The 25,679-nt window shown below is 35.5% G+C and overlaps 1 protein-coding gene across 5 annotated transcripts in view; it reads left to right on the top strand.

Moving 5' to 3' along the window:
- The first annotated feature begins 7,427 nt into the window (after positions 1–7,427).
- Positions 7,428–25,679, top strand: part of LOC102998007 (zinc finger protein 420) — a 64,265-nt gene continuing 46,013 nt past the window's right edge. For 2 of the 5 annotated variants that reach the window (XM_057533286.1, XM_028161866.2), the window contains exons 1-4: positions 7,428–7,730; positions 9,279–9,334; positions 17,638–17,726; positions 19,004–19,130. In XM_057533286.1, coding sequence (XP_057389269.1) covers positions 17,718–17,726; positions 19,004–19,130 — 136 coding nt within the window. In that variant the 5' untranslated portion in view covers positions 7,428–7,730; positions 9,279–9,334; positions 17,638–17,717. Of the gene's footprint in view, positions 7,731–9,278; positions 9,335–17,637; positions 17,727–19,003; positions 19,131–20,548; positions 20,673–21,740; positions 21,979–23,850; positions 23,936–25,679 lie in introns of those variants that run through there. The other 3 variants (XM_057533285.1, XM_028161869.2, XM_028161870.2) reach the window with 3 other exon arrangements.

Below are 25,679 nucleotides of genomic sequence, written 5' to 3'. Positions count from 1 at the left end.
GCCCTAGAGCAACCTCTGCATATCCATCAGTAAACATGTACAAGAATGTTTATAGCAGCACTGTAATATCAAATTTTGAAACAATCTACATTGCTATTTATAGAAACTGGATTTTAAAACATGATATACTCATGTAATAGAATACCATACAGCAGTGAAAATGAATTATAGCTATATGGCTAAATCTCACACTAATATATTGACAAAAAAAGCAAGTCATAGGGACTTCCCTGGTGGTCCAGTGGGTAAGACTCCATGCTCCCAATGCAGGGGGCCCAGGTTCGATCCCTCATTGGGGAACTAGATCCCACATGCCACAGCTAAGAGTTCACATGCTGCAACTAAGAGCCTGCATGCCACAACTAAGAAGTCCCCCTGCTGCAACTAAGAAGCCCGCATGCTGCAACTAAGAGCATGTGTGCGCCAACTAAAGATCCTGCGTGCCGCAATGAAGATCCAGTGTGCCGCAACTAAGACACTTAGCAGCCAAAATAAATAAATAAATAATTTTAAAAAGCAAATCATAAATGTATAAAATATTTACATAAAACTAAAATATATACATAGATAAACAACATAGTTTTGGGGTACGTGGTTCAAACTATAAAGAAAAACAACAGAATTATGAACACAAAATTCAGGATAACTATTATGGTTGAGGGGAGAGGAAAGGGAGTAGATATGCAGGGGTCTTCAAAGTTAGTAGTAATATTCTCTTTCTTAAAATAAGTAGTTGGTACACAGGTTTTGCTGTATTGTGAGTCATTATACCTTAAATATATTTAATAAATATTCTTTTATATATACCCAAATTTAATAGAAACTATCTTTGAAAGCTACCAGTTAACAGAGGGAAAGAAAATTAAATTCTTTTGCTAGGTCATACTGAAGTGGACTTAATTTTAATTTCCCCCATTGTACTGTAGCTTCTAAGGTAACTTTTCAAATAACATTGTAATAATTCCTGTTAACTGAAAAACTGAACTTTATTAGGCAATGGTTTCACCTTGTGTGATTTCTCCTCACTCACCTAGACTCTTGTTGCTTGTCCTTCAACTACGTTTATCTCATGATTCAATAAGGACATTATAATGAGATTAGAATCTAACCATCTTACATATAGCAAAAGGTAAGGAACAGGCCAGGCTCTGGCTGTTCAATAACTGAGCCCCATTTCCATGGTTATCAGGAAAGCAAGGCCATCCTAGGAAGACCTAGAGAAAAGTGTGAACGATGGGAAAATATAGCTATGGGCAGAGTTGTCTTTGCACAACTCTGCAAAGCTCTATTTTCTGAGAACATGGACCAAAATTTCAGGCAAGCACTTGGGAAAAACACAAAGGGACAAACAAGCTCCAGATGGTAGATTTAAGATTTTGGTAAGATGTCCTTCTCTAGCCAGATGAGATCCATCTAGTTTTCCAGTATAGAGTTCAATGATCTCTACTCCTCTTAGGAGAAGTCTTGAAGGTCACTAGCCCCTGCAATGACAAATTCCTAATCACCCAAAGCCAGGATCAAGATCCAGGAGATGGCCATCATGAATGAGGAACTATTCAGATATGTTCCAGCATTCTGACAAGTGTAGAATGATTAAAAGAAATTATGATGCTCAACAGATTCCATGTAATCTTTAATATACATGTTGCAATAAAATATATACCATATTAACAACTTTTAACAACTCAGTCATAAATACTCAAAATGTATTCCATCATTACTTCAAAACACTAATGGTCTGTTTTTAAATATTATGAACATTTTAAAGTTATATGAATTTCAATGCAATATTTTATGTTTCAAAACACGGAAAAGGCAGATTATTAAACAGTATATAGTATATGACATCATTTTCTGTGACTATATAAATATTTAAATGGCATTTGGAAAGATAAACCTAAAATGTGGTTATCTCTTGGCTGTGAGATTATCAGTGATATTTTTCTTTTTCTTAAGTTTATTTCTAAATTTTTCAATAATGACCATTTATTATGCTCAAGAACATGTATATTTTTCTAATATTTTTATACTTGGTTAAATAGAAGCTGTTTTCAAATAATAAAAAAAGAAATAGAGACTCTGGATAATTCTTAAACTATTGCTATATTTTTCCTAATTGGAGTTTATTGTGAGTTCTTGAAATTTGAATGAGTTTTTTGTTTGTGAAATATACAGTTGTGTGTTCAATTCCTGCCTAAAACATAATTACTGGAAGTTATTTAAACCTTTAGGTACCTAAAATAGTGTTAGTCTGTTTAACTTTACTTCTAAACCAGCCCAGTTGGACCAAACTATCCCAAACAGCTATCAAGTTACCTTATTCAACTATCTTCAGTTTTTATTTAATAAGGACATCAAGAGAAAAACTGCAAGTAAAGCTGACCTCACAAAATCCATTAATATCAAGAGATTCTTTGAGTCCTTTATATTTTGTACATGAGATAACAGTAGTCCCTGTGGGAAGAATATATCCCTCCTCTGAACTTCCAGAACATGTATTTGTAACTTGGAAATGACTTTTATATACTCTTAGAGTTACTTCAGTACAGCTTTTATCTTCTTTGCTAGGCTAAAAACAACTTTTTATCTTTGTATCTTTCTTAAGTACCTAATACCTTTTATATTATAATGCTTGATAAATGTCCTCATCTTTAACCTAACTCTTCATTTTTATTGATTTCTCAGAAGTAACAATCTGACAGGTGCCCATAAGTGAATGCAAAAGAGTGCTGATGGGAGTATCATTTATTATGTTGAAAAAAATGGCAACATAATGTTCATCAGTAGGGAATTATTTAAATTGTGGTAAATCTAAACAATAGAATAGGACTATCTATCTAGCCATTCACATATATTATATAACACATTAATAATGAACATGGGTAGATATCACCAATATAATACTGAATTAAATGTTTAAGATTCATTCTTGTTAATTTAAAATTTATTATCTTTATAAATCCAAGTTTATTGGATGCATAACATTCCATTGCATGTGCACCACAAATAACTATATCTTTGTTAAGGATATATCTTTGAAAAGATCATCTCAAAAAATCTCCTCAGAAAGTGGCTAACTCCAGGCCTGGGACAGAGAATGTACAATATAAGTCTTCAATACCTGTGTCAAAAAGTAAGGAATTGCTCAAAGACAAATGGGGATTACAGGAGCCAGCTTGAGAGGCCAAATTTGGACAATCTGAGCAACACAAAGAATGATGGTAATAAATGGACTAAAATACTTTGTTCCTTGTACTAAAATACTTCAAATGACAAAATAATCCATCAGTCAGAGCTACTCAAAAGAGAAAAACCAGAGATAGAGAAGAAAAGGGGGGAAAGGCAAAGCTTTTATATAAGAGAATGATAAAATTAAAAATCACCACTGCAAGCCCTAATTTTATAACTTACTTAGGCAAGGATCATCAATGGATGCTAAAAACATTAGGCAAAATGTTATATGTGGGGGCTTCCCTGGTGGCGCAGTGGTTGAGAATCCGCCTGCCGATGCAGGGGACACGGGTTCGAGCCCTGGTCTGGGAAGATCCCACGTGCCGCGGAGCAGCTGGGCCCGTGAGCCACAACTACTGAGCCTGCGCGACTGGAGCCTGTGCTCCTCAACAAGAGAGGCCGCGATAGTGAGAGGCCCGCGCACCGCGATGAAGAGTGGTCCCCACTTACCACAACTAGAGAAAGCCCTCACACAGAAACGAAGACCCAACACAGCCATAAATAAATAAATAAACAAATACTTTAAAAAAAAATGTTATATGTGAAATGGTCTCAAAATATTCGTCAGATTACTTCTTGACTTACAAAGAAAAGAAGTAACTTTTATTATGGAGAAATCAGGTACACACACTACTCGAATCAAAGTGATCAACTTTAGAATTACCAATAATGGATCAAACTTAAATTATGTGCTTCTTGATGTGATACAATAGGAAGTATACAGCACCACCCCTAGTATTCTTGTCAAATATATTTAAACTTAACCTAATCATGACAAAACAAACAAATCCAGAATGTTAGGCACTGTACAAGACAAACGTTGTAGACTCTTCGACTCTTTAAAATGTCATTGTGAAACACAAAACAGGTAAGGGGAATACTGCTCTACATTAAAAAGGTATGACCTCTCTCCACCATGTGAGAAAATAGCGAGATGGAGACCCAGGAAGGGCTCTCACCAGGAACCAAATCTGCCTGTACCTTGATCTTGGAGTTCCCAGCCTCCAGAACTGTGAGATATAAATACTTATGGCTTAAAAAAAGAGGCCCATCCAATGCAATATGTGACCTTGATTTGGATTGTGTATCAATTTTTTAAATAAATTTATTTATTTTATTTTTGATTGTGTTGGGTCTTTGATGCCGCGTGTAGGCTTTCTCTAGTCGTGGCGAGTGAGGGCTACTCTTTGTTGCGGTGTGCGGGCTTCTCACTGTGGTCGCTTCTTTTGTTGCAGAGCACTGGCTCTAGGCACATGGGCTTCAGTAGTTGCAGCGTGTGGGCTCAGTAGTTGTGGCTCACGGGCTCTAGAGCGCAGGCTCAGTAGTTGTGGCACAGGGGCTTAGTTGCTCTGTGGCATGTGAGATCTTCGTGGACCAGGGCTCGAACCCGCATCTGCTGCATTGGCAGGCAGATTCTTAACCACTGTGCCACCAGGGAAGTCCCTGTATCAATTTTTTAAATGCACATATAGGATATCAGGGAAACAACTGGGGCAATTTAAATACAGATTATATATTAGATATTCTGAATCAATGTTAAATTTCTTATGTGTTTTCTTGATATTGAATACTCATAATATTGCACTTACTCATAAATAGAGCAAAAAACAAACAAAAATATGTAAATAGGTATAGACAGAGATTAAGAAAATGTTAAAAACTGGTGAATGTATGTAAAGGATATAGAATGTACATCATTATAATATTCTTTTGCTTTTCCTATAGCTTAAAATATTTTTTAATAAAAACTTAGTGAAAAATAATTATAAAAATACTAGAGTACCTCAAATACTTTCCTGAGATCACTGATTAAATGTCTGACTCATATGTACTCGTATAAACCCAGTCTATTGGCAGAAGGTCAAAATCATTGGCCAGCATTGATAAAGAGTCTCAAAGAAAATGATCCAATGCCAGGAAAAAGAATATACTCACCAGTGCTATTCACGGGTAACTACTACCACAGGGCTCTAGTTGCTGGGCTGAAGCAGTAACTAATCCTTAAGAGTCTACAAAGTCAAAATAGGCCATAACATAAATCTGAAACTGCCAGCTGATAAACAACAAGGCACCTGGGGCCTATGAAAAATTATTGCCTGAGTTTCCTTCCTCTCTGCAGTCTTCTGCATGTTTTTCTGGATTTTGTCTGCTTCCACAGAGTTTAGGTTTCTTGACTCACTTTCTTGCTCCAAAATCTTCAACATCTCCATTTTCTTTTGAATGTTAAAATTAAATACATGAGTAATATGTTTTCCTTATACGGAAAAAATAGATTATCAGTAATGCTTAAAGTCCTCTTTGTCACTTCTTCCCCTTTACTGTAAGTCCTCTCTTCTAGCCTCAAAGGTTACCATTGACAGGAGCCAAATCCTTCCAAAAAATATATACTATTTTTTATATTAAGTATATTACATGGTATGCTAAAAAATAGTCCTCCTCAGCTCCTGCAGTCTGTATTTCTAAAGGTCTTCACTTTTTTGGGTCAAGGTACCTCTGTCAGTCTGATAAAGCTGCCTATACTTTCTCTGAAAAAGAAAAATCACATTTATCTATACATACAAAATGTCACAAGTTTAATATACAATAAGAAGCCCATCCACACGGAACCTATTCATCTCAGGTTAATAATTTCTGTTTTTTACTTTAAACAATAGCCTCCTTTCTCTTGCAAGCAATCATCACAACTACTCAAAAGCCAAAAGAGATAACCCAGAATCAAACAGAGGTAGCTTGAGATCAATGCATGCTGTCCAATTTGAAACCAGAATGTGTCATCTCTTAAAAAGAAAACAAAAACCAAAAAACCAATCTACATCTCCCATGTATACTCTGACAAAATTTTTGCTCCACTTTAACACTTCGACTCCCTCTAAGTCAGTGCAATTTGACCATCTTTATTTCACATAGCTATACTGGATCAAGCACACAGGTTCATTCATTCAACAATCTTGGTCACCAAACTTGCTACTCCATTCACATTATTTGGAAGAGATCAAAGTATTTGGTAAATGGTCCTGAAAATCAGAAAAGCTTTATGCGCTTTCCCCTCCGAAGAAGTGGTGAAATGACAGCTCCATCTCCTTTGTGCTGGAAATTCACAAGTTTGTGATTATTTATTTTAAAAAGGCCATGAGGTCTTGAAGCAAGCGAAGACAAGTCCAGGCTTGCCAACAGACCTACAGCCCTAAGTTCTTTTCTCTCTGTGAGCCAAGGTATGTTCAAAAGAAAATGGGGACAAGGGTTTGACCTAGAATTCAGGAAATCTAATGCTGGACTCTAATGAAATTCACTCTTCTTATGCATAAAGTTATTTTATTGTTTTATTAGTTGGATGGCCTCTCAAACTTACCCAATAATGTCCCCTTAATAGTAGAAAAGAAAGAATGCCTACTTTGAAGGGCTGTGGCAGAGGAAAAAGCAGTTACCCTAGGGCTACCTTTGAAATTATCTTTCTTAAAAAATAAAACAAACAAAACCCAACTATGTTGATTTTACATTCTTCCCCATAATACATTTATTTGATCCAATAGAAAAATCATGTCTAAATTATCTGCCAAATGAATAACCTTTTCCAGATCATCAAATTAGTGTTCAAGGAAGAAATAATTTGACCATCCATCGTTTTTTCACAGTCACATATATGCTCTTTTGCTAGTCAAACTCCTAACAGACATTCTGAAGATATAGGCACAAGAAAAGTACCTTTATATTGACGCAAATCACCACCAGTCACACAACCACACTCAATTATGGCACAAAACAAACTACAAAAGTAGAGGTCCCTTAATACGTCAGACAATCCCACTCAGTTATAAAATGCTATTACAGTGCAGCTTCAAGTACGAATAACCTCACACCCAACAGCACGTAGAATCACACACAGGCAGAAATATAACCATACACTCGGCCACTGAGGGACTCCCAGTCCACCCGAAAATATCTCGCGTTGTCTCGCAAATATTCACAAGCACCAAAGGGTCTGACAAGGCACACAGAGGGTCCCATGCCAGTCTGACGCTCAGGCTGGTCCCCTGCACCTGCCCCACCGGCGGGTCCCACCTTCTCCTGATGTGTATAAGACCCCGAACCCACTCAACACTCGCCGCGGTCTCAGGGGCCGACTGCCCGAGGCGAGCGCGCCCCACGCCTGCGCACTGAGCGCAGGCGGGCTCTCCCAGAAATCTCCGGGGCGCGGCAGCTGGGGCGAGTTAGTTCTAGCAGCCGGGTCCTCGAACCCAGCGGAGAGTTTGTGGACTGGGTCTCCTAACGTTCTCGCTGGCCAGCCACAGCCTGCCCGGAGTTGGACTACATTTCCCAGAGCCACCGCGTCCCGAACGCGGCTTCATTTCCGTTTGTTCGCGCGACTTGGGGACCTCGCGTGGGGAGAGGGCTGCGTCTGTGGAGGAGTTTGGCCTGGCTCCCGCAGGGCGGGCGAACCCGAAACCGGGCTGGGATCCCGGGCACCAGGTCCTGGACCCTGAACTGCACCCTCTGTCGAGGTGAGTATGTCCGGAATGCCAGGGTGGAAACGCTCGGAGGAAGAGTCACTGCAATTACGTGGGTGGCCGTGTCTCCTGGTGTTTTGTGTGTGTGTGTGTGTGTGTGTGTGTGTGTGTGTGTGTGTGTGTACGCGCGCGCGCGACAGCCAGCCTGGTATTGGTGACTGTATGGGCGAATGGTCGTGTGCTACTGTGGTTTTGTGTGTAAACGTTTGTGTGAGTGTGAGTTGTTTCGACTCTGAGGCTGTGATAGTACTGCTGTGACTTTGTTTGTGACCGCGTGCTTACTTGACTGGAAATGTGCTTATGTGACAGTGTAATTGCGTGTGGACTGCGTGCTTATGACCCTGAGGTGTGCGACAGTGTTGTTGTGACAGGGTGTTTGGAAGTGCTTGTGTTACTTTGAAGTTTTGTATGTGTGTTACTAGGGTTTGCCTGTGACTTCGAAGTGTTACGACACTGTTTCTGTGACACGATGTTTGTGATTGCTTGTTTCCTTGACCTGGTACTTGGTTGTGTTTTTCTGACTATCTGATTGGATGACTGTGTGCCGTTTTCATGACTGTATGAAGAGAGTAAAAGTGCTGTTGTGAAAGGTTATTTTGGGCTGTGTGTGTCCCCAACAGGGTGCTTGTATATGCTTGAGTGATTGTGTGTATGCTCTGTGTATGATTGGGTTTTAAGACTAGGTGGTCAGACAGTGTATCATTAACTTGGTGATTGTGACTCTGGCTCTGTGACTGTGGAAATGTGATTGTGTGTGACTTTGTGAGTCATTTGTATATTTTATAGTCTGTGATCTTATGGGAGTTTAGTGGGGTACAGAGGTAAAATTGCATTTTGGTAATTTCTGGGGTTCATTCTGTGGCTGAGTCAGCCTATGGATTAAGAATCCCTTGTGGCTTTGTCCTCCTCTGAGGACTTGACTTATTTCTCTTTTGACCACAGTGATTACCACACCCTACCCCCCACCCCCCATTTCACACATTGCCTGTAGTGCTTCATTTTTCATATCCATCCTTAGTTTGCCCTGGGATTGTAGATGTAGCTTCCCTGCTGCTTGCTGGTGCTCTTTCACCTTATAGCCTTAAGGGTTTTGGATACAGAGAAGTGACAGGAAGGAAGAAGTCAGAAATTTGAACCCCTGAATGAAGAGTATTAGTTATTTCTAAGGCACAGATCTGGACTTGAGATGAGAATTTTAGAGCTGATAGCACCTTCAAGACAGGTCACTTGGAAATGTAATGGGATTCCAGGAGTGGGAATACTTCCAGAGAGTGTGCTAGAGGAGTCAGCCATACACTTGAGAACCTGTAGCACTCCCCTTCAGGACTCCGTCTCCAGCAGACACCTTTGAATTCAGAAACAAATTCTAGCCCAAGATGGCTGTGAACTTGGCCCTTCTTTCTAATACAGAAAGTGCAGAACTGTTCTAGTCTCCTTTTGACTTTCCTCTATGTTAAATGAGGGGTAGATTGGTGGAGTTCTAATTTAGAGTATACCCTAAGAAAGGCCCAGTATCTCATGATTCTTTTTTCTTTCCCTCAGAATAGCACCCAGCAGAAGAAAGAATGGCTGTTATACAATCAGAAGCAAGCTCCAAGGTGCGTAGATGTTTTCTCTTTGTTTCGTGAAATGCCTTTGTTTTTTCAGGACATAGGAATCTTTGGGGTTTTTTTTGGGTTTTTTTTGTTTATTTATTTTTGGCTGCGTTGGGTCTTCGTTGCTGTGCGCGGGCTTTCTCTAGTTGCAGCGAGTGGAGGCTACTCTTCATTGCAGTGTACGGGCTTCTCATTGCGGTGGCTTCTCTTGTTGTGGAGCACGGGCTCTAGGTGCGCAGGCTTCAGTAGTTGTGGCACGTGGGCTCAGTAGTTGTGGTGCGTGGGCTTAGTTGCTCTGTGGCACGTGGGATCTTTCTGGACCAGGGCTGGAACCCATGTCCCCTGCATTGGCAGGTGGATTCTTAACCACTGTGCCACCAGAGAAGTCCCGAATCTTTGCTTCTTTTTGAAATTTCCTAGGTAAGCCTTCTCAAATGATGGAGGGGCAAGGCAATTTTCTATAGATTGAGAGCAAGGAATATGTGCAGTTAATTGTGATAGATGCTTCCCAATAGCGGTTAAACTGAGGAAGAATGGATTTGAGATCCATAAATTTAAAAAGGAAGAGTTCTTTTGTGTTATTTCTGACATCGCAGCATTCTGTTTTTTTAACTTTTTAAAAAGTTTGTTAATTTTCAGAGGTACACAGAAGTGTACCTCTGTACTATCGTATGCCCAGCTTAAAAGTTATCACTTGCCAATCTTATTTCAGTTATTCTGCCTTCAGTTCAAAATCCCTCCTAGTTTGCCTTTTTATTTCTTCTTTGTCTTATGGGTTATTTAGTAACATGTTATTTAGTTTTCAAACATTTTAAGGATCTTCCAGAGGTCTTTCTGCTACTGATTTTCTATTTTCATTCCATTTTGTTCAGAGAATATACTTTGTATGACTTGAATTCTTTTAAATTTATTAAGATTTATTTTATGACCCAGAATGTGTGGTCTATCCTAGTACATGTTTGATGTGCACTTGAAAAGACTGTATTCTGCCACTGTTGTGTGGAATGTTCTATACATATGTGCTAGGTCAGATGGATTGGTACTGTTTAAATCTTCTGTACCCGTATTGAATTTGTTGGATTTACCTCTTTCTCTTTGTACAGTAGTTTCTATCAGTTTCTGCTTCATTTATTTTGAAGCTCTGTTATTAGGTACATAAATGTTTCAGATTATATGTCCTAATGTTGAATTGACTCCTTTATCATTATGAAATGGTCTTGTAATATTCTTTGCTCTGAACATTTACTTTATCTGATATTTAACATAGCCACTTCAGCTTTCTTTTCATTAGTGTTAGCATGGTATATCTCTATACTTTTACTTTTAACCTATTTGTGTTCTGATAAAGTACATTTCTCGTAGGCAGCATTTGGTTGGATCTTGTGTTTTTATCCAGTTTAACAATATCTGTCTTTTAATTGGAGTGTTTTTACCATTTATATTTAGTGTGATTATTGGTATAGTTTGGGTCAAACCCGTCATCTTTCCATTTATATTTGTTCCATCTCTTCTTTATTTCTTTTTCCATATTTTCTGCTTCCTTTTGGATTGAGAGAAGGAGTTTCAAAATAACAATACCAACATTTTTACTAATCTTATGAATATGGAAAACAACCAAGACTTCTTGGAGTTCAATGGGATATAACTCACTAAGGATCTATAATCAAATTACTGTGTTTTTAAAGTCACCTATAATAACACCTTTCATATAGTTAAGTCATCAACTTGAGAGACACAGGCTCATTTGTTTCACCTTGCTTTCTACTTTTAGGGATTGTTTTCCCACCACTTTGATTTAATTTTGTTTTAAAATTAAATAAGATATTTACATATTTCTAAAATCAAAACTGTAGAACAAGATGAATTTAGAGAAGTCTAGCATCCATTCCTGTCTCTTCCACCTTGTTTTTCTTCCCTCTGTAGATAACTACCTGTGCTTCTCTTTGGTTTATTCTTCTATTTTTCTTTCAAATGATATATATATGTTTATGTGTATGTGTTTGTATGTATATGTATGTATTTTTTATCATCTTCATTCTTAATCAAAAAGGAGCATTCCTTGTATACTGTTCTGCACCTTCCTTTTTTTTTCTCACATATTTAATGTATCCCATAGATCACTGCATAAGCAGCCTATAGAGATCCTCCTCATTCTTCTTAATAGCTTCATTTTATGTTGTGTGGATATACTGCTTTATTCAGCCAGTCTCCTACAGGTGGGCATTGGTGGTTTTTTCCCCAGTGTTTTGTTGATAACTGTGTATATTGTTTCTATGGTTTATCTTTGGAGCAAATTTCTAGAAGTGGCCTACTTTTAGTTTATTTTAATGCTTTTGACATAAATTCTACCCAAATCACAACCTTGAGTAATAATAAAATTGGCCCATTTCCTCATTTTTCCCCTTTCTTACTTTTTTCTCCATTACCCAAATTTTCAAAAAAAAAGTCTTAGAGTCTGTCTTTATACTGTTAAATATTCTTTTTTCTCTGAATTTATTGAGAATTTCTCTTTTTAACCATAGCATACCCTTGTTTTAAATTTCAGGAAGCTATTATTTAGTTTTACGACATCAAAGTAGTACATGTTTGTTGGAATGATTTAGAAAATACAAAAGGAAACAAACAAGGAAGAAAATAAAAATTACTCAGAAACCCTCCTTAGGAATGAATCATAGTTCATATTTGGAATCTATCCTTCAAGTCTTTCTTTTTTACTTCTTATTATGGAAAAATTCAAACATATGCAAAACTAAAAGTATAGTGTAAGGCATCCCTGTGTACTCTACCCATCACTCAGCTTCAACAAATATCAGTTTAAGGCTAAAAATGTTTCATCTGTGGTTCTACTACTCTCTCCCCTGACCCAAAAAAGCATGGATTATTTTGAAGTAAATTCCAGATATTTAATTTCATTCACAAGTATTTTAGTGGGTGTTTCTAAAATATAAGGACTTTTTATTTTAAAAACATAACCACATGTCATTACTATTAAAAAGAAAAAAAGAACTCAGTACTCTCTTAATGTCATAAAATAGCCAGTTAGTGCTCATGTTTTCCCCATTGCCCATAAATATTTTTTTATGGTTTGTTAGAATCAAGATCCAAACAATGAGCTTGGTGCTTGTGATGACCTAGATGGGTGGAATGGGGTGGGGGGAGGGAGGTCCAAGAGGGAGGGAATGTAGGTATACATACAGCTGATTCACTTCATTGTACAGCAGAAACTAGCACAATACTGTAAAGCAATTATACTTCAATAAAAAAAAAACCTGTCCAAAAAAAAAGATCCAAAGAATGTCCGTTTAATGTATTAAGAAGATATATTTCTTAAATCTTTCTTTTTCTCTTTTCTTTCAGTTTTACTTGTTCCAGAAACAGAGTTTATTACAGAGTTACCCATATTCTGGATTTTGTTGATTGCATATACGTGGTGTTATTTAACATGTTCCTTTAACCCTGTATTTCTTGTAAACTGGCATTTCTAGAGGCTTGATCAGGTTCAGGTTTTTTGTGTTTTTGCTAGTTTGTTTTATGCTAATCCTTCATACATAATGATATATACATCTATGAAGTAGTGAATATTTGGTTGTTTTCCTTTATGTGATGTTAGCAGCCATTGATAATCTTTATTTGGAATCCATTATTTTATCAGAAGTCACAAAATATTATTTAATTCTATCACTTCTTTTGTATTTATTATCTGGGATACTTCTGTAAAGGGAGCCATCCTCTCACCAATGTCTTGGTTACTCTGAAGTATAGCTTATGCAAAAAAAGTAGGATAAAAGCTTGATTTTACTCTCATTTTTCAGCATCTTCCAAAGTTTATTGTGTGTTTTCCTTTTAAATTATCATTATGAACTTGTAGATTCAAATATATTTGGTATGTTTCAGTCTATAGCAGTTATTCTTATTAATACTCTAACTGTCCATCTGTTGCCAGTGGGATCCTGTTTACTACCTCTGATTTGGCTCCTTTTGAATTCCTTTTGATTACTGTTGGAGTTTGTGGTAGATTCCAAACTTTCTGGTGTGACAAGATGTTCTAGGCCCATCTTGTCCATTTTCCTGTGTTAAACATGAAATCAGCCACTTCTCTGTGGAGCCCTGGTTCCTTTTAGTGAGAAGTGGTTTTAAGAAGCCACAATTAGGATAGTAGGAGTTCTCATTGCTTCTGGTTGTTATTGCTTGTAGGTCTTTACAGAGTTGGTTAAATATGTATTTTTTAGAAGGAGAAAAATACATCCTGAGTTTATAATGATATTTCCAATTGAATTTAACGGTTATAGAGTTTTTCTCGATTTTTACATTTGTATTTCTTTTAGTACTCTGAAAATCTTTATTCTTAATAACATTAAGATAATTACATACTTGATTTATTCTCATTGATGTATGTGTGTGTAATCATTTCAGAATTGTCTGTTTTAGAATAACAATGCCAATATTATTAATAATAATTTATTATTTTATTTAATAAAACTTTTGTTAATAATATTTAATACGTATATTATTTATTAATATTAATAATAGTATAGTTACTGAAAAATAGCTATTTGGTTATTTGTTATTAGTTATTTGGTCTGTAGGTTATATTGCACTAGGAATCTAATGTCAAATGTACGTATTTTAAAATTCCTTGAAATAACCACTTCCTTTCTGTGTTTACCCTGCTATTATTATGAACAGGTAAGTTTGTTTCACTTTGCTTTTGGTTCTTAGGGATTTTTTTCCAGTTTGATTTAATTTCGTCTTATAGTTATACAAAACATACTCACAGTTCCAAAGTCAAATGGATTCTATTTGATACCACCTTATAATTTTGTGTGTGTGTTCACGAGAGATATTGAGCTAAAATTTTTTCTTGCAATATTTTTGTCAGGTTTTGATATTATGGGTTTTTTGCCTCAAAATGTAAAAGAGAATGTCTACTCCTTTTCTTATTTTCTGAAAAAGTTTGTGAAGGAATAGTATTATATCTGCCTTAAATGTTGGTAGAACTTCCTGGTGAAGCCATCTGGGTCTTCTCTGTAGATAGGGTGTTTTATTTTGTTTTACTAAAAATTCGATTTCTGTAATATCTATGGGGCAGTTTATATTTTCTGTTTCTTCTTGTGTGACTTTTGATAATTTGTGTTTTAAGGAATTTGTCCATATCATTCATATTGTCAAATTTATTGGCATAGGGTTGCATTATCCTTTTAATGCCTGTAAGATCAGTATTCTCTTCTCCATATTGGTAATTTTTTTTCTTCATAGACTTGCTAGGAGCTTATCAACTCTATTAATCTTTTGAAAGAACAAGTTTTTTGCTTTGTTGATTCTCTGTTAAAATCCATTTTGGATCCATTGTGGATTTTGTGTTTATTTCTATTATTTCTTTTCCTCTTACTTTGGGCTTCGTTTGTTCTTCTTTTGCCAGCTCCTTAAGGTGGGAACTGATAGTACACATTCCTTTTTTCCTAGCATTTAAAGCTATAAATTTTCCTTTAAATACTGTTTTTGCTGCAGCCCACAAAACTTGGTAAGTTGTGTTTTCATTGTCATTCAGTTCAGCATATTTTTTAATGTCTTTTGTGATTTCTTCTTAAGAGTTATTTAGAAGTGTGTTTAATTTGCGAATACTTGAAGGTACTACTAGACCTCTTATTGTTATTTCTAATTTAATCGTGTGTGGACAAAGACCAGAAAATATACTCTGAATGATTCAAATTTAAAATATTTTTGATACTTTGTTTCTTTCCCACACCTGACTTAGTGCCTAGCCATGCATCACAGTATCCTAAGGAGTTGCAGTCCTAGGACTCAGGCCTCCCAGCCAGCCATGCTCTTATGCACATCTGCCTTCCTACCCCAAGTGCCTCCATTATGATACCTCTTTATCAGGCACCGACTTCCTTATCATGTATAGGGAGGCAAACCTTGAAGATACTTTTTCTCCACTGTGACTTTTCTACTCCTAACCCTTCCCCCATCTCCCTCTCCATGAAGTGGGAGGGGTCTTTTGTTTGGTACTCCGTTGGCAGTGAGATGATTCCATAAATCTGTGTTTATCCATTAGACCTTCTGTAGGTGCTGTTCCATGGGGGAGAATGGAACAGTGTGGGAGTCAGTACTTTCTCTCGGTTAGCCTCTTGCTTATACTAGCTGATTAGTAAGTGATTAAAGATTAAAGGTTTGACTGGTACTGTCATTTTGGCTGTTGTCTTGTCTTTGTCAGCTTTTCTGACAACCAGCAGCTCAGCTCTCTCTAGCACAGCTCAGCTCATGACAGTTGAGTGTGGTATTCTTGACAGTTGGGTATGGTATCAGTTATATCATGGTACTTGATAGTGTTGTATAAATCCTCTATATTGTTACTGATTTTTAAGAATCTACTTGTTGTGTCAATTACTGAGAGAAAGATGTTAAAATTTCCAAATCTGATTGTGGATTTGTCTCTTTCTTCCTTTAGTTCTTTCAAGTTTTACTTTATATATTTTGATGCTCTTTTGTTAAGTCTTTACACATTTAGGATTGCTGTGTTTTCTTGATGAATTTATCATTTATTGCCAGTGTTACTCTTTGTCTGTTTTGCCTTATATTAATACAGGTACACAAGCTTTCTTATGCTTAGTGTTTGTATGGTATATATTTCTGCGTTTAACTTTTTTTTTTATCTTTATTGGAGTATAGTTGCTTTACAATGTTGTATTAGTTTCTTGCTTTCTCCATTTAACTTTTAACCCATCTGTTTATATTTAAAGTGCATTTCTCGTAAAGAGCATACAATTGGAATTTGCTTTTTTATCTTGCCTTGACATTGTCTTTTTATTGGAATAGTTGGACTGTTTACCTTTAAGGTAAGTAAAATTTAGTTTAAGCCCTGCCAGGGATGGAAGTATCCATATACATGTCTTTTATGAAGAACTTGGCACTTTTTGGAGTTTAGTTCATTTAAATTTATTTGTGTCTTCAGCTCTGTGATGAATTTTTTTTTTAATTCTGAATTTACATCTTATCTGAATTCCTTTTTTATTGTTACGATGGGCACAGTTATCTATTGTAGCTGGAAGAAGTGGAATTTCTAATTAAATATTTATTGATCACCTATATCAATGATTCTCTGTAGGGGCAGTGACTTTCCCTAGGGATGTTTTCGAAATATAGCTGGGTTCTTTTGAATGTTTAAATAACTGGGTTGAGGGTGAAGGCTTCTGGCTTTTGAAGGACTGAAGCAAACCATGGATCTAGATCACAGCTTAGAAAGCTTTTCTGTAAAGGGCTAGACAGTACATATTTTAGGCTTTATGGGCCATATGGTCTCTCTTGCAGCTGTTCAACTCTGCCATTATAGTGTGAAAGTAGCCAAAGACAGTATATAAGTGAATGAATATAGATGTGTTCCAGTAAAGCTTTATTTTTAAAAATAACCGGTGGGCAGTAGTTTGCCAACTTCTAGATGTCCTGAAGTGCACAACAAAGAAATTCTCTGTGACCTGCAAAATGAGGACCATAGCTGGGGGAAAAATGTGTTTATAATTATCTGGGTCTGGCACCTCTCACGTAAAGCATTTTTTGCTTGATTTTTTTGAATTGCTGCACTTATCTATTTTACTATTATTGCATGGTTTTACTGTCAGCTAAATTTTCCAAGAATGCTACCATAGTTTGATTGAGAAAAGATTGTACTTTGTTTTATTCAGAAATTTACTGAGTTTTTTTAAACCATTTAAAAAAGCTATGGCACTGACGGCAACACTGCTTGTGATATGACTTGCCAGTATCACATACTTGTAGAAGTCTTCATTTGTAGGTAATGAATTTCATTGATTCTACACACACATACACACACACATACATACATATATGGCCTTTATTTTAAAATGTCAACTATAAATAAAAGATGGCAACCATATTAAGTTGAATATTGTAATCTTATAAATCTAAAAGTGTTCATTTTAAGTAGTTGTAAGCCTAAGTATTTAACTATTTGAGCCTTCTATGTAGTTGTGTATGGTCATTAACATATTAAAATTTAACAGTTGGTCATTATCTCTGTTTTTGGTATAATGTATATAAATGTGTTTTATTACCTATAAGTTTCATTTCAGAAACAGTAAAGAAGTTGTAAATGTTTTCTCTTTGTATAGAGAGAGAGCATTGAGTTTGACCAGGGTAAGAATCACCACCTGTATCTCCCCTGCTTAGTGTATATTTTAGGGATGGGAGAAAGAGACAGGAAGAGGAGAACAACAAAGATAATTCTAACTTACCCATTTGGAGCTTTGCAAAAAGCATGGTCTCATGGTTCTGTTTCTCCTCCCCAGTACTGCCTTTTCCAGACTCTGTGCTTTTCTAAGATAGGAATCCAGAAGATGATCGATCATTTCTTGCAGCTGTAAAAACCATGGCTCAGGTAAATCAGTGCTTCCTTGTGCCCTCTTTAAATAATCACTTTTTTACAGAATATGTGCATGTTTGCATTCCTTATTCCTAAAAGTTCCTTCCTGACTCACCCCATTCATGAGTGTGCTTTCCAGTTTTTTCCATTCTTATAAGTGATAGTGTCTTCCCTATGTATGTCTTTCTAATCTAACCTTTATTCACATACTTATCCAAAAGTCCAGTGAGCATCTTTGACTGGGAACACTGATATAACAAAAGCAGAGTCCCTGATTTTTTAAGATTTGTACATACCACGTATGAGAAAACTTTGAACTTCTCTTTAGACCTACATTTCCTGGTTAGACAAGATAGGATTTGGTCTTGACTGGGCTTAGTGTCCATACATGGCAAAGCTCGTGCTTTGTGAGCTTTTAAGATAAGGAACATATTAGGGATTGAATACAGAGAGATCAGGGATCTTCCCTGGGAATCCGTGATTGACGAATACCAGTAACATGGATCATTTTGAGATTCAACATTTTGTGCTAATCTTGAATGTGTAAGTTTAGATTATCTTTTCTACCTTTCTGTTGCTTAGAATAAAGAAAAGGTACGTTTTTAAATGATTAATAGTAACAAGAAAGATCATTATTTACGTGGTGATACTGTTGAGAATTATAAACTCCCAAAAGTAAAAAATGCTTACAAGATTTTTATGTAACCTAAAGTGTTCAATGATGCACACTTATTAAGTCAGATATAGTCATTATATGGAGCTATTCTACAGTCTATTTAAAATATTTACTAAATTATTGGTAACAAGGAAAATGCTTATGATGTAATATTCTGATATAATGATGAACCTGATGTTTCAATACATTCTTTAATTTTATGCAAATCTTATAAGATAGAGATTTTATAAGGTTTTACAGAAAATTATACCAAATTATTTCCTTCTTAAATAGAGAAGAAGAAAGAGAAACTTGCATTTGTTGAGAATGCGTGATATGTAAGATACCTATTATACAGGGTGCTTGTGTATGCTATTTCTTTCAATTGGGACATTGCATTGACTTTATTCTCAGATTTATGTGTAAAATGAGATATTCTATATGCAGGAAATATCTACAGCAACAGGCATAAAAAGGAACTTCAGAAGCACCAATTTCTTTAGTGTCTTATTCATGTAAGAGGCTTCCCAGCCTATTTGCTCTGTTGCCTTCTTCGTGGAGAGCTCTCTATCATCTCCACTTCCATTGAAAAAATATTTTCTTTATTTCCACAACTAGTATTATGTTTGTGTTTCAGAGATCAGTGATGTTCAGGGATGTTGCCATTGACTTCTCTCAGGAAGAGTGGGAATGCCTGGACTCTGCACAAAGGGATTTGTATAGAGATGTGATGTTGGAGAACTATAGTAACTTGGTGTCACTAGGTAAGGATATCTACCCCTAGTATTTCAGTATCTACCTTTGGAATGGCTGCTTTCTTTTCTGTTATTTCAAGGTTGTTTTTAAGTGATTAACTGAATTTCTTATTATTCTCCAAGGAATAGTTTCAAATTACTGGAAGTAGACATGGATGGTTTCATTGGGCACATTTATCTTCTCCATCCTTCAAATATAATTGCCTGTCTTCCTTCCTGTGTTCCTTGATGAACAAAGGGAGAGAATTGAATTCTGGGACACTTGCAATATTGCCAGAAAAAACAGGCTATGATTCATTGTTACAATTTAGATCTGCCAAAGCAACTCTAAATATTTTTTTAATAGGTAGAGAAATGTATGGTTTTTCTGACAACAGAAGAGCTTACATTATTTATATAGTGACAGTGTGGATCAATGCATTTCACTAACAATTCAAGTGAACACAATCCATTACAAAAAAATATTCTCTTATTTGTGTTTTGCAGTTGAATATCACATTTTAAGAACTTTGTATTTTACACTGAATGAATATGCTAGAACCACCTTTTATTGGAAAATAGCTCAGGAAGAAACTGTGATTGTTGAATAAAGTTCATTTTTTTTTTCCTGTAGCAACATAAGGGACAGAGCATATATCAGTTAAAACTTTAATAAGTGATTTTCCCATCTAAATGATGACTTTAGTCTTTGGACTCTTCAAATCACTGGAATATAATTGTCTCTTGCCCCTTCACTCCTCTTTTCCCCCTGTAACAATGCTTTTATGTAAACTTGGGAGTCAGTTCCTTTCCAGATTTTTTTTTTGTATTTAGACTTATATCATTTGTCTCCATTCTTTAAAATGTACTCATTTATTCAAAATATATTTATTTATTGAGGGGCCTATTCTATGCCAACGACTGTAGTAGGCATTGGAGAAATAATGATCTAAAGAAGGTTCCTATTCTGCTGAAACTTACATTCTTGTGGGAGAAATACAAAATAAATAGGGAAACAAAAATATATGTGTATGTGTGTGCATATTTATGTGCATATATTTATTTAATAAATATAAAAATTGCAGGTAGCAATAAACAGTATGAATAAAGGTGAAGTAGAATAGGCAGAGAAAGAACTAAATGGGGAATGGGGGGGTAGGTTATTTTAGATAGGTAGATTTTGGAGAAACCTCTCTAAGAAAGTAATATTTGAACAAAGACTTTACCAAAGTAAGGGCATGAGTCAGGCCAGTATCTGGAGGAACAGTATTCCAGGCAGTTGGAGTAGTAGGTGTAAAGGGCTTGGGCTGGGCATTAACTCTGTAGGAGGAATAGAAAAACATTATATCTAAAGAAAAGTGAATGATAGAGTAATAAGAAATAAGGATAGTTAAAGAATAGAAAAAAAGGAGTTGAAATTTTATTCTCTAAGGTGGTGCCCTCTGAATCCTGGCCGAAGCAAATGCATATTCTCTCTGGAGGAAAGTAAGAGGGCTTTTAGAATTCTCACAAATTAATCAACAAAAGATGAGCTCACAAAGATCATCAAACCCACGAGGAAACAGGTCACAGGTGAGTTGATAAGTAATCTAAGGAAACAACAGATCGCATGGTAAAAGATTTAACATATTGGAATTTTTAAATGTAATATAAACTATTGGTGAAATACTTAAAGAAAGAAACTAAATTACAAAAATGAAAAGCAATAAAAGATTTTTATAAAGGAACAGATGTGACAGAGAAGTAAATTGAGCATTTCTAAAGGTTCTATTTAGTTCTTTTTAAAAATAATCATTCTAAGGTTGATAAATTTGACTGCATGAAAATTATTCTCTTTATAAAAAGACATCATAAAAAAAGTAAACAACAAGCCGTGAATTTGGTGAAGATATTTGCAATGCATATTGACAGGAATTCATTTAGTATCTAGAATATAAAAAGCTCCTATAGATGGTTAAGAAAAAGGTAAATAACCTTTTTGAAAAATTGGGTAAAAGACATTTATAGGCAGTTCAAGGAAAAGGAAATGCAAATAGCCAATAATCATGAAAAACTGTTCAACCTCACTAGCAATCAGGAAATGCAAATTAAAACCACAGTGAGATAATTATTTCACACGCCCTAGATTGGCAAAAATTGAGAAGTATTACAGTACCAAGTGTTTACAACTTTTCAATGCAGAAGTGCTATATACCTCATTATTCATCAAAGCCAAAAAATGGAATGACCCAAATATCTATCAGCTGATGAATAGATGAGTAAAATTGGTATATCCTTACAATGGAATATTAGTCAGCAATAAAAAAGAATGAAGTTCTGATACATACTACAATACAGATGAACCTTGAAAACATGCTAAATTAATGAAGCCAGACACAAAGACTACATATTGTATGATTCCATTTATATGAGATGTCCACAGTAGACAAATCCATAGAGACAGGAAGTAGATTAGTGGTTGCCCAGCACTGGGGTGGGAGCTGGCAGGTGAGGGTGGATTGGAAAATGAAAATGGGGAAATTGAAAATGACTGCCAATAGGTATGAGGTTTCTTTTTTTTTAAATTTTTTTAAAATTTATTATTTATTTATTATTTTTGGCTGTGTTGGGTCTTCTTTTCTGTGTGAGGGCCTCCTCCAGTTGCGGCGAGTGGGGGCCACTCTTCATCGCGGTGCACGGGCCTCTCACCATCGCGGCCCCTCTTGCTACGGAGCAGAGGCTCCAGATGCTCAGGCTCAGCAGTTGTGGCTCACGGGCCCAGCCGCTCCGCGGCACGTGGGATTCTCCCAGACCAGGGCCCGAACCCGTGTCCCCTGCATCGGCAGGCAGACCCCCAACCACCGCGCCACAAGGGAAGCCCATGAGGTTTCTTTTTGAGGTGACAAAAATGTTATAAAATTTGATTGTGGTGATTATTGTACAACTCTATGAATACACTAGAAACTGTTGAATTGTATGTACTCTGAATGAACTGTAGGTATATGAATTATATGTGAGTAGATCTGTTTTTTTAAGTGTTCTGTACCTTACTAATGTCAGTATCAATTGGCATAATCACTTTGGAAAAATATATAGAAATTATTTCTAAACTTTTAGGAAAGTATTTTTATTTATTTGGTTGCACCGGGTCTTAGTTGCGGCACACGGGATCTTCATTGTGGCATGCAGGATCTTTAGTTGCAGCAAGTGGGATCTTGTAGTTGCGGCATGCAGGCTCTTAGTTGCAGCATGCAGGATCTAGTTCCCTGACCAGGGATGGAACCCAGGCCCCTTGCATTGGGAGCACGGAGTCTTAACCACAGGACCACCAGAGAAGTCCCTATTTCTAAGTTTATATGCACTTTGGAAATAGCAGGAGTCCTTTTAAAAATTCCAGATCCCAGGCCACATCCCAGACCAATTAAATCACAATCTATGGGCACGGGACAGAGATATTATTTTTTGAAGTTCCTTAGGTTGTTCAAATAAATGTTCAGACATGTTTGATAACTACTGTAATATGATATTATCTGAGAATTTATTTTTAAAATTTAATTGTTATTGCCAGTATGCTTGGATTTATTTCTCTCCTATTTTATGCTTTTGGATTACTCTCTTGATCTTCTTTGCTTCCTTTTAAAATCTTTCCTTAATCAGGATGGGTACAGTTTTTTTGTTTTTTGTTTTTTTTCTTAAACTCCACTTCCTCCCTTGTTTAGTTTGGAAGATATACACTATTTGTATGCTTTTACTGGTTATCTTTAATTTTTTATCACATGCATTTTATTCATCTTAATGCAAATGTAGTTTTGTAGTTTTTTAATTATAATGTTTGAAAAAATATACATTTTTAATGGAAATTAAATATTTTACTAGATATTAATTGTTTTTATTAATAATAAAACATAGTTATTCAAGCCACATATAATATTTGGTCTGCATACTACTTTGTAGAGGTCTTGTAATAAACTATATGCCTCACTCTCATCCCTAGGATTTCAAAGCCAACAAGTTAAAAAACACAGATATCAAGGACTGTATCTACCTTGAAATAAATTGGTGGCTGCTGTGGCAGTGAGTTGAGGTTTATAGAGAGATGTGATATTTTCATCTCTATGTCAAATACATATTTTATTTTCACAAAATTCTTGTCAGGCGTGTACCAGCAGTGTATGACTTACTCTTTTTCTACACTTTGACCAACATTAGATACCATCACTTAAAAATATCTGTCAATTTGTAGATAAAAAATTGAATAACATATTGCCGTGATTACTGGTGAGTTTAAATATTTTGAGAGTATTTCTGCCTGTTTTGGTCATTTAATCATTATCATTATTGTTTGTGTCATTTAACAAGTACATACTAAGAAAGGCTATAGTTAATGTCTCCCTTCTCCCAGGACAATATAAAGAATCTTAGAATGTTTTAACTTTGGTTAATCTTTCCTATTTAATGTTATTGTTGGCTAATATTTTAGTTCTGTTTTCTTTCAAAATGGGCATTATTTTTGTTTTACAAAATGGCAATATTTGGTTGTAGATTTATTCACATGAATATCCTTTTATTTGCACACTATTCCTCTTCCATCATACCTTCATTCTGCGATCATTTTATTTATCATGAAATACATTAAGCAAGACCTATTGTTAGTAAATACTCTTCATTTATATTTCTGTTGTTGTTGCAATATAAGCTTGTTTCATCTTCATTCTTGCCTGATGATTTAACTGGGTATGGAATTCTATACTGACAATTATTTTTTTCTCAGCACTCTGAAGATAGTATTCCACTGTCTTCTGGCTTCTGTTGTTGCTCTTGAGAAGTCTACCATCTGTCTCATTGTTGTTCCTTTTGTAAGTAATCTGTATTTTCTCTCTGGCTGTTGTAAGATTTTTTTTTTAAGATTTTAATATAATTGATTATATTATTTTATTTCTAGAACTTGTTATTTTCCCTCTCCCCTAGATCGTACTTTTCTTCTATATATTCTCTTCCTCATGGTTTTGATTTTATATTTTATATTTTCATATATTTTAAGCATTTATATTACATGTATCATTCAACAATTACAATTTCTGGGGAACCGGTCTAATTCTGCAGTTTCTTGCAAGCATAGGGGCTCTTGTGTAATGATGAATTATCCATAGCATTTTTTCTTCTTTTCACTGAGAGTCTAGGGCAAGACAAAAATGTACCTTGTCATTTTCCTTTGAGATCAGATGGATTTTTTTTCCTTTCTCTGAACTGTAGGCCTTGGACAGTTCTGATTTTGTGAAGAGGTTCAGTGCTAGTCCTTGACCTTTAGTGGGCCCAAGGCTTTTTGTCTCTTGGTTTCTTTTCATACCAGTAAGGTATAAACTTTTAGGCAATTGAAGTCAACAAATGTCCTGAGGGTAGCTGTGACTTCAGAGCATGCTGACCTCTAGTATCTGATGATCTCTTCATTTTGTCCCCTTTGGATCTGCTTTATTTTCCTTTAAGCATGGCATACTTGTAAAAGGATATTTGATATATATTATCTAGCATTTCATGGTGTTTTGGGGAAATCTGATGCACCATTCACATACTTGCAATATTGAATCCTTCTATCTTTGACCATGCTATATCTACTTTTCTTTTTATGTCCTTCTGTAAAGTTTCATTGCCTTTTTAAAAGGTCTTGCACATTTCTTGTTAAGTAATTTCCTCAGTACTTTATAAATTTTGTTGATATTATAAATAGGAATATTTTGTTCTCAGACAAAAATCATATATATACATACATATATAGGTAGAGCAAAATACTGCTTTCTGTAAGTTGATAATAACCTTATAGAAATATCGAATAGTTTTGTGATGGATCATGTTGGATATCTAGGTAGATAATTTTGTTCTCTACATACAATGTATGATCCCTTTCTTTTCTATTTGTACCATTTTGTGAAAACTAATCAGTAGGAGCTGAGTACTTGACTATCACAATTTGAAAACAATTCCTGTCTTTTTTCAAACTTTATTGGGAATGCTTCTAATGTTTAATTTAAAATTTTTTTATTAAGTATGTTTCTATCGGTTTCTGGTAAATACCCTTAATTAGGTTAAGGAAGAGCCATTAGAGTTTTTAATAGACGGTCTTAAAATACATTTTCTGATGTTGAACTATTTCTGCATTTGTGGGGTAAACCTTATTTGATAATGATGTATTAGTCCTTAAATACACAGCTGGATTCTATGTTGCTAATATTTTCTTTTAAAAGTTTACCTATGTTTGTTTGTGAGATTGGATTAGTTTTCCACAGATTGGATTGTTTGTGAGCTTTCTTTGTCCAGTTTTGTTACCTGAGTTCATTTAACTTTGTAAAATGACTTGGGTGGATATCCATATTTTTTTATGTTCAACAACAGTTATATATGATCTTGCCAATAATACCATCAGTCATCAGTATCTGTTGCCGTTTAGGAGAACAAACATTGAACTCAAATTTTAAATTCTTATGTGGTTATTGATGTATATTCAGATTTTCTGTCTTCATGGGTCATTTTAAAAATTATTCTCATCCATTTCATCTAGTTTTGTAATTTACTCTTGAGTTATACATAGGGTTTTATCATAAACAC

The sequence above is a fragment of the Balaenoptera acutorostrata genome, chromosome 19 (assembly GCF_949987535.1).
Source record: "Balaenoptera acutorostrata chromosome 19, mBalAcu1.1, whole genome shotgun sequence".
In the NCBI taxonomy this organism is placed as follows: domain Eukaryota; kingdom Metazoa; phylum Chordata; class Mammalia; order Artiodactyla; family Balaenopteridae; genus Balaenoptera; species Balaenoptera acutorostrata.
This window is presented reverse-complemented; position numbering and strand designations above follow the sequence as displayed.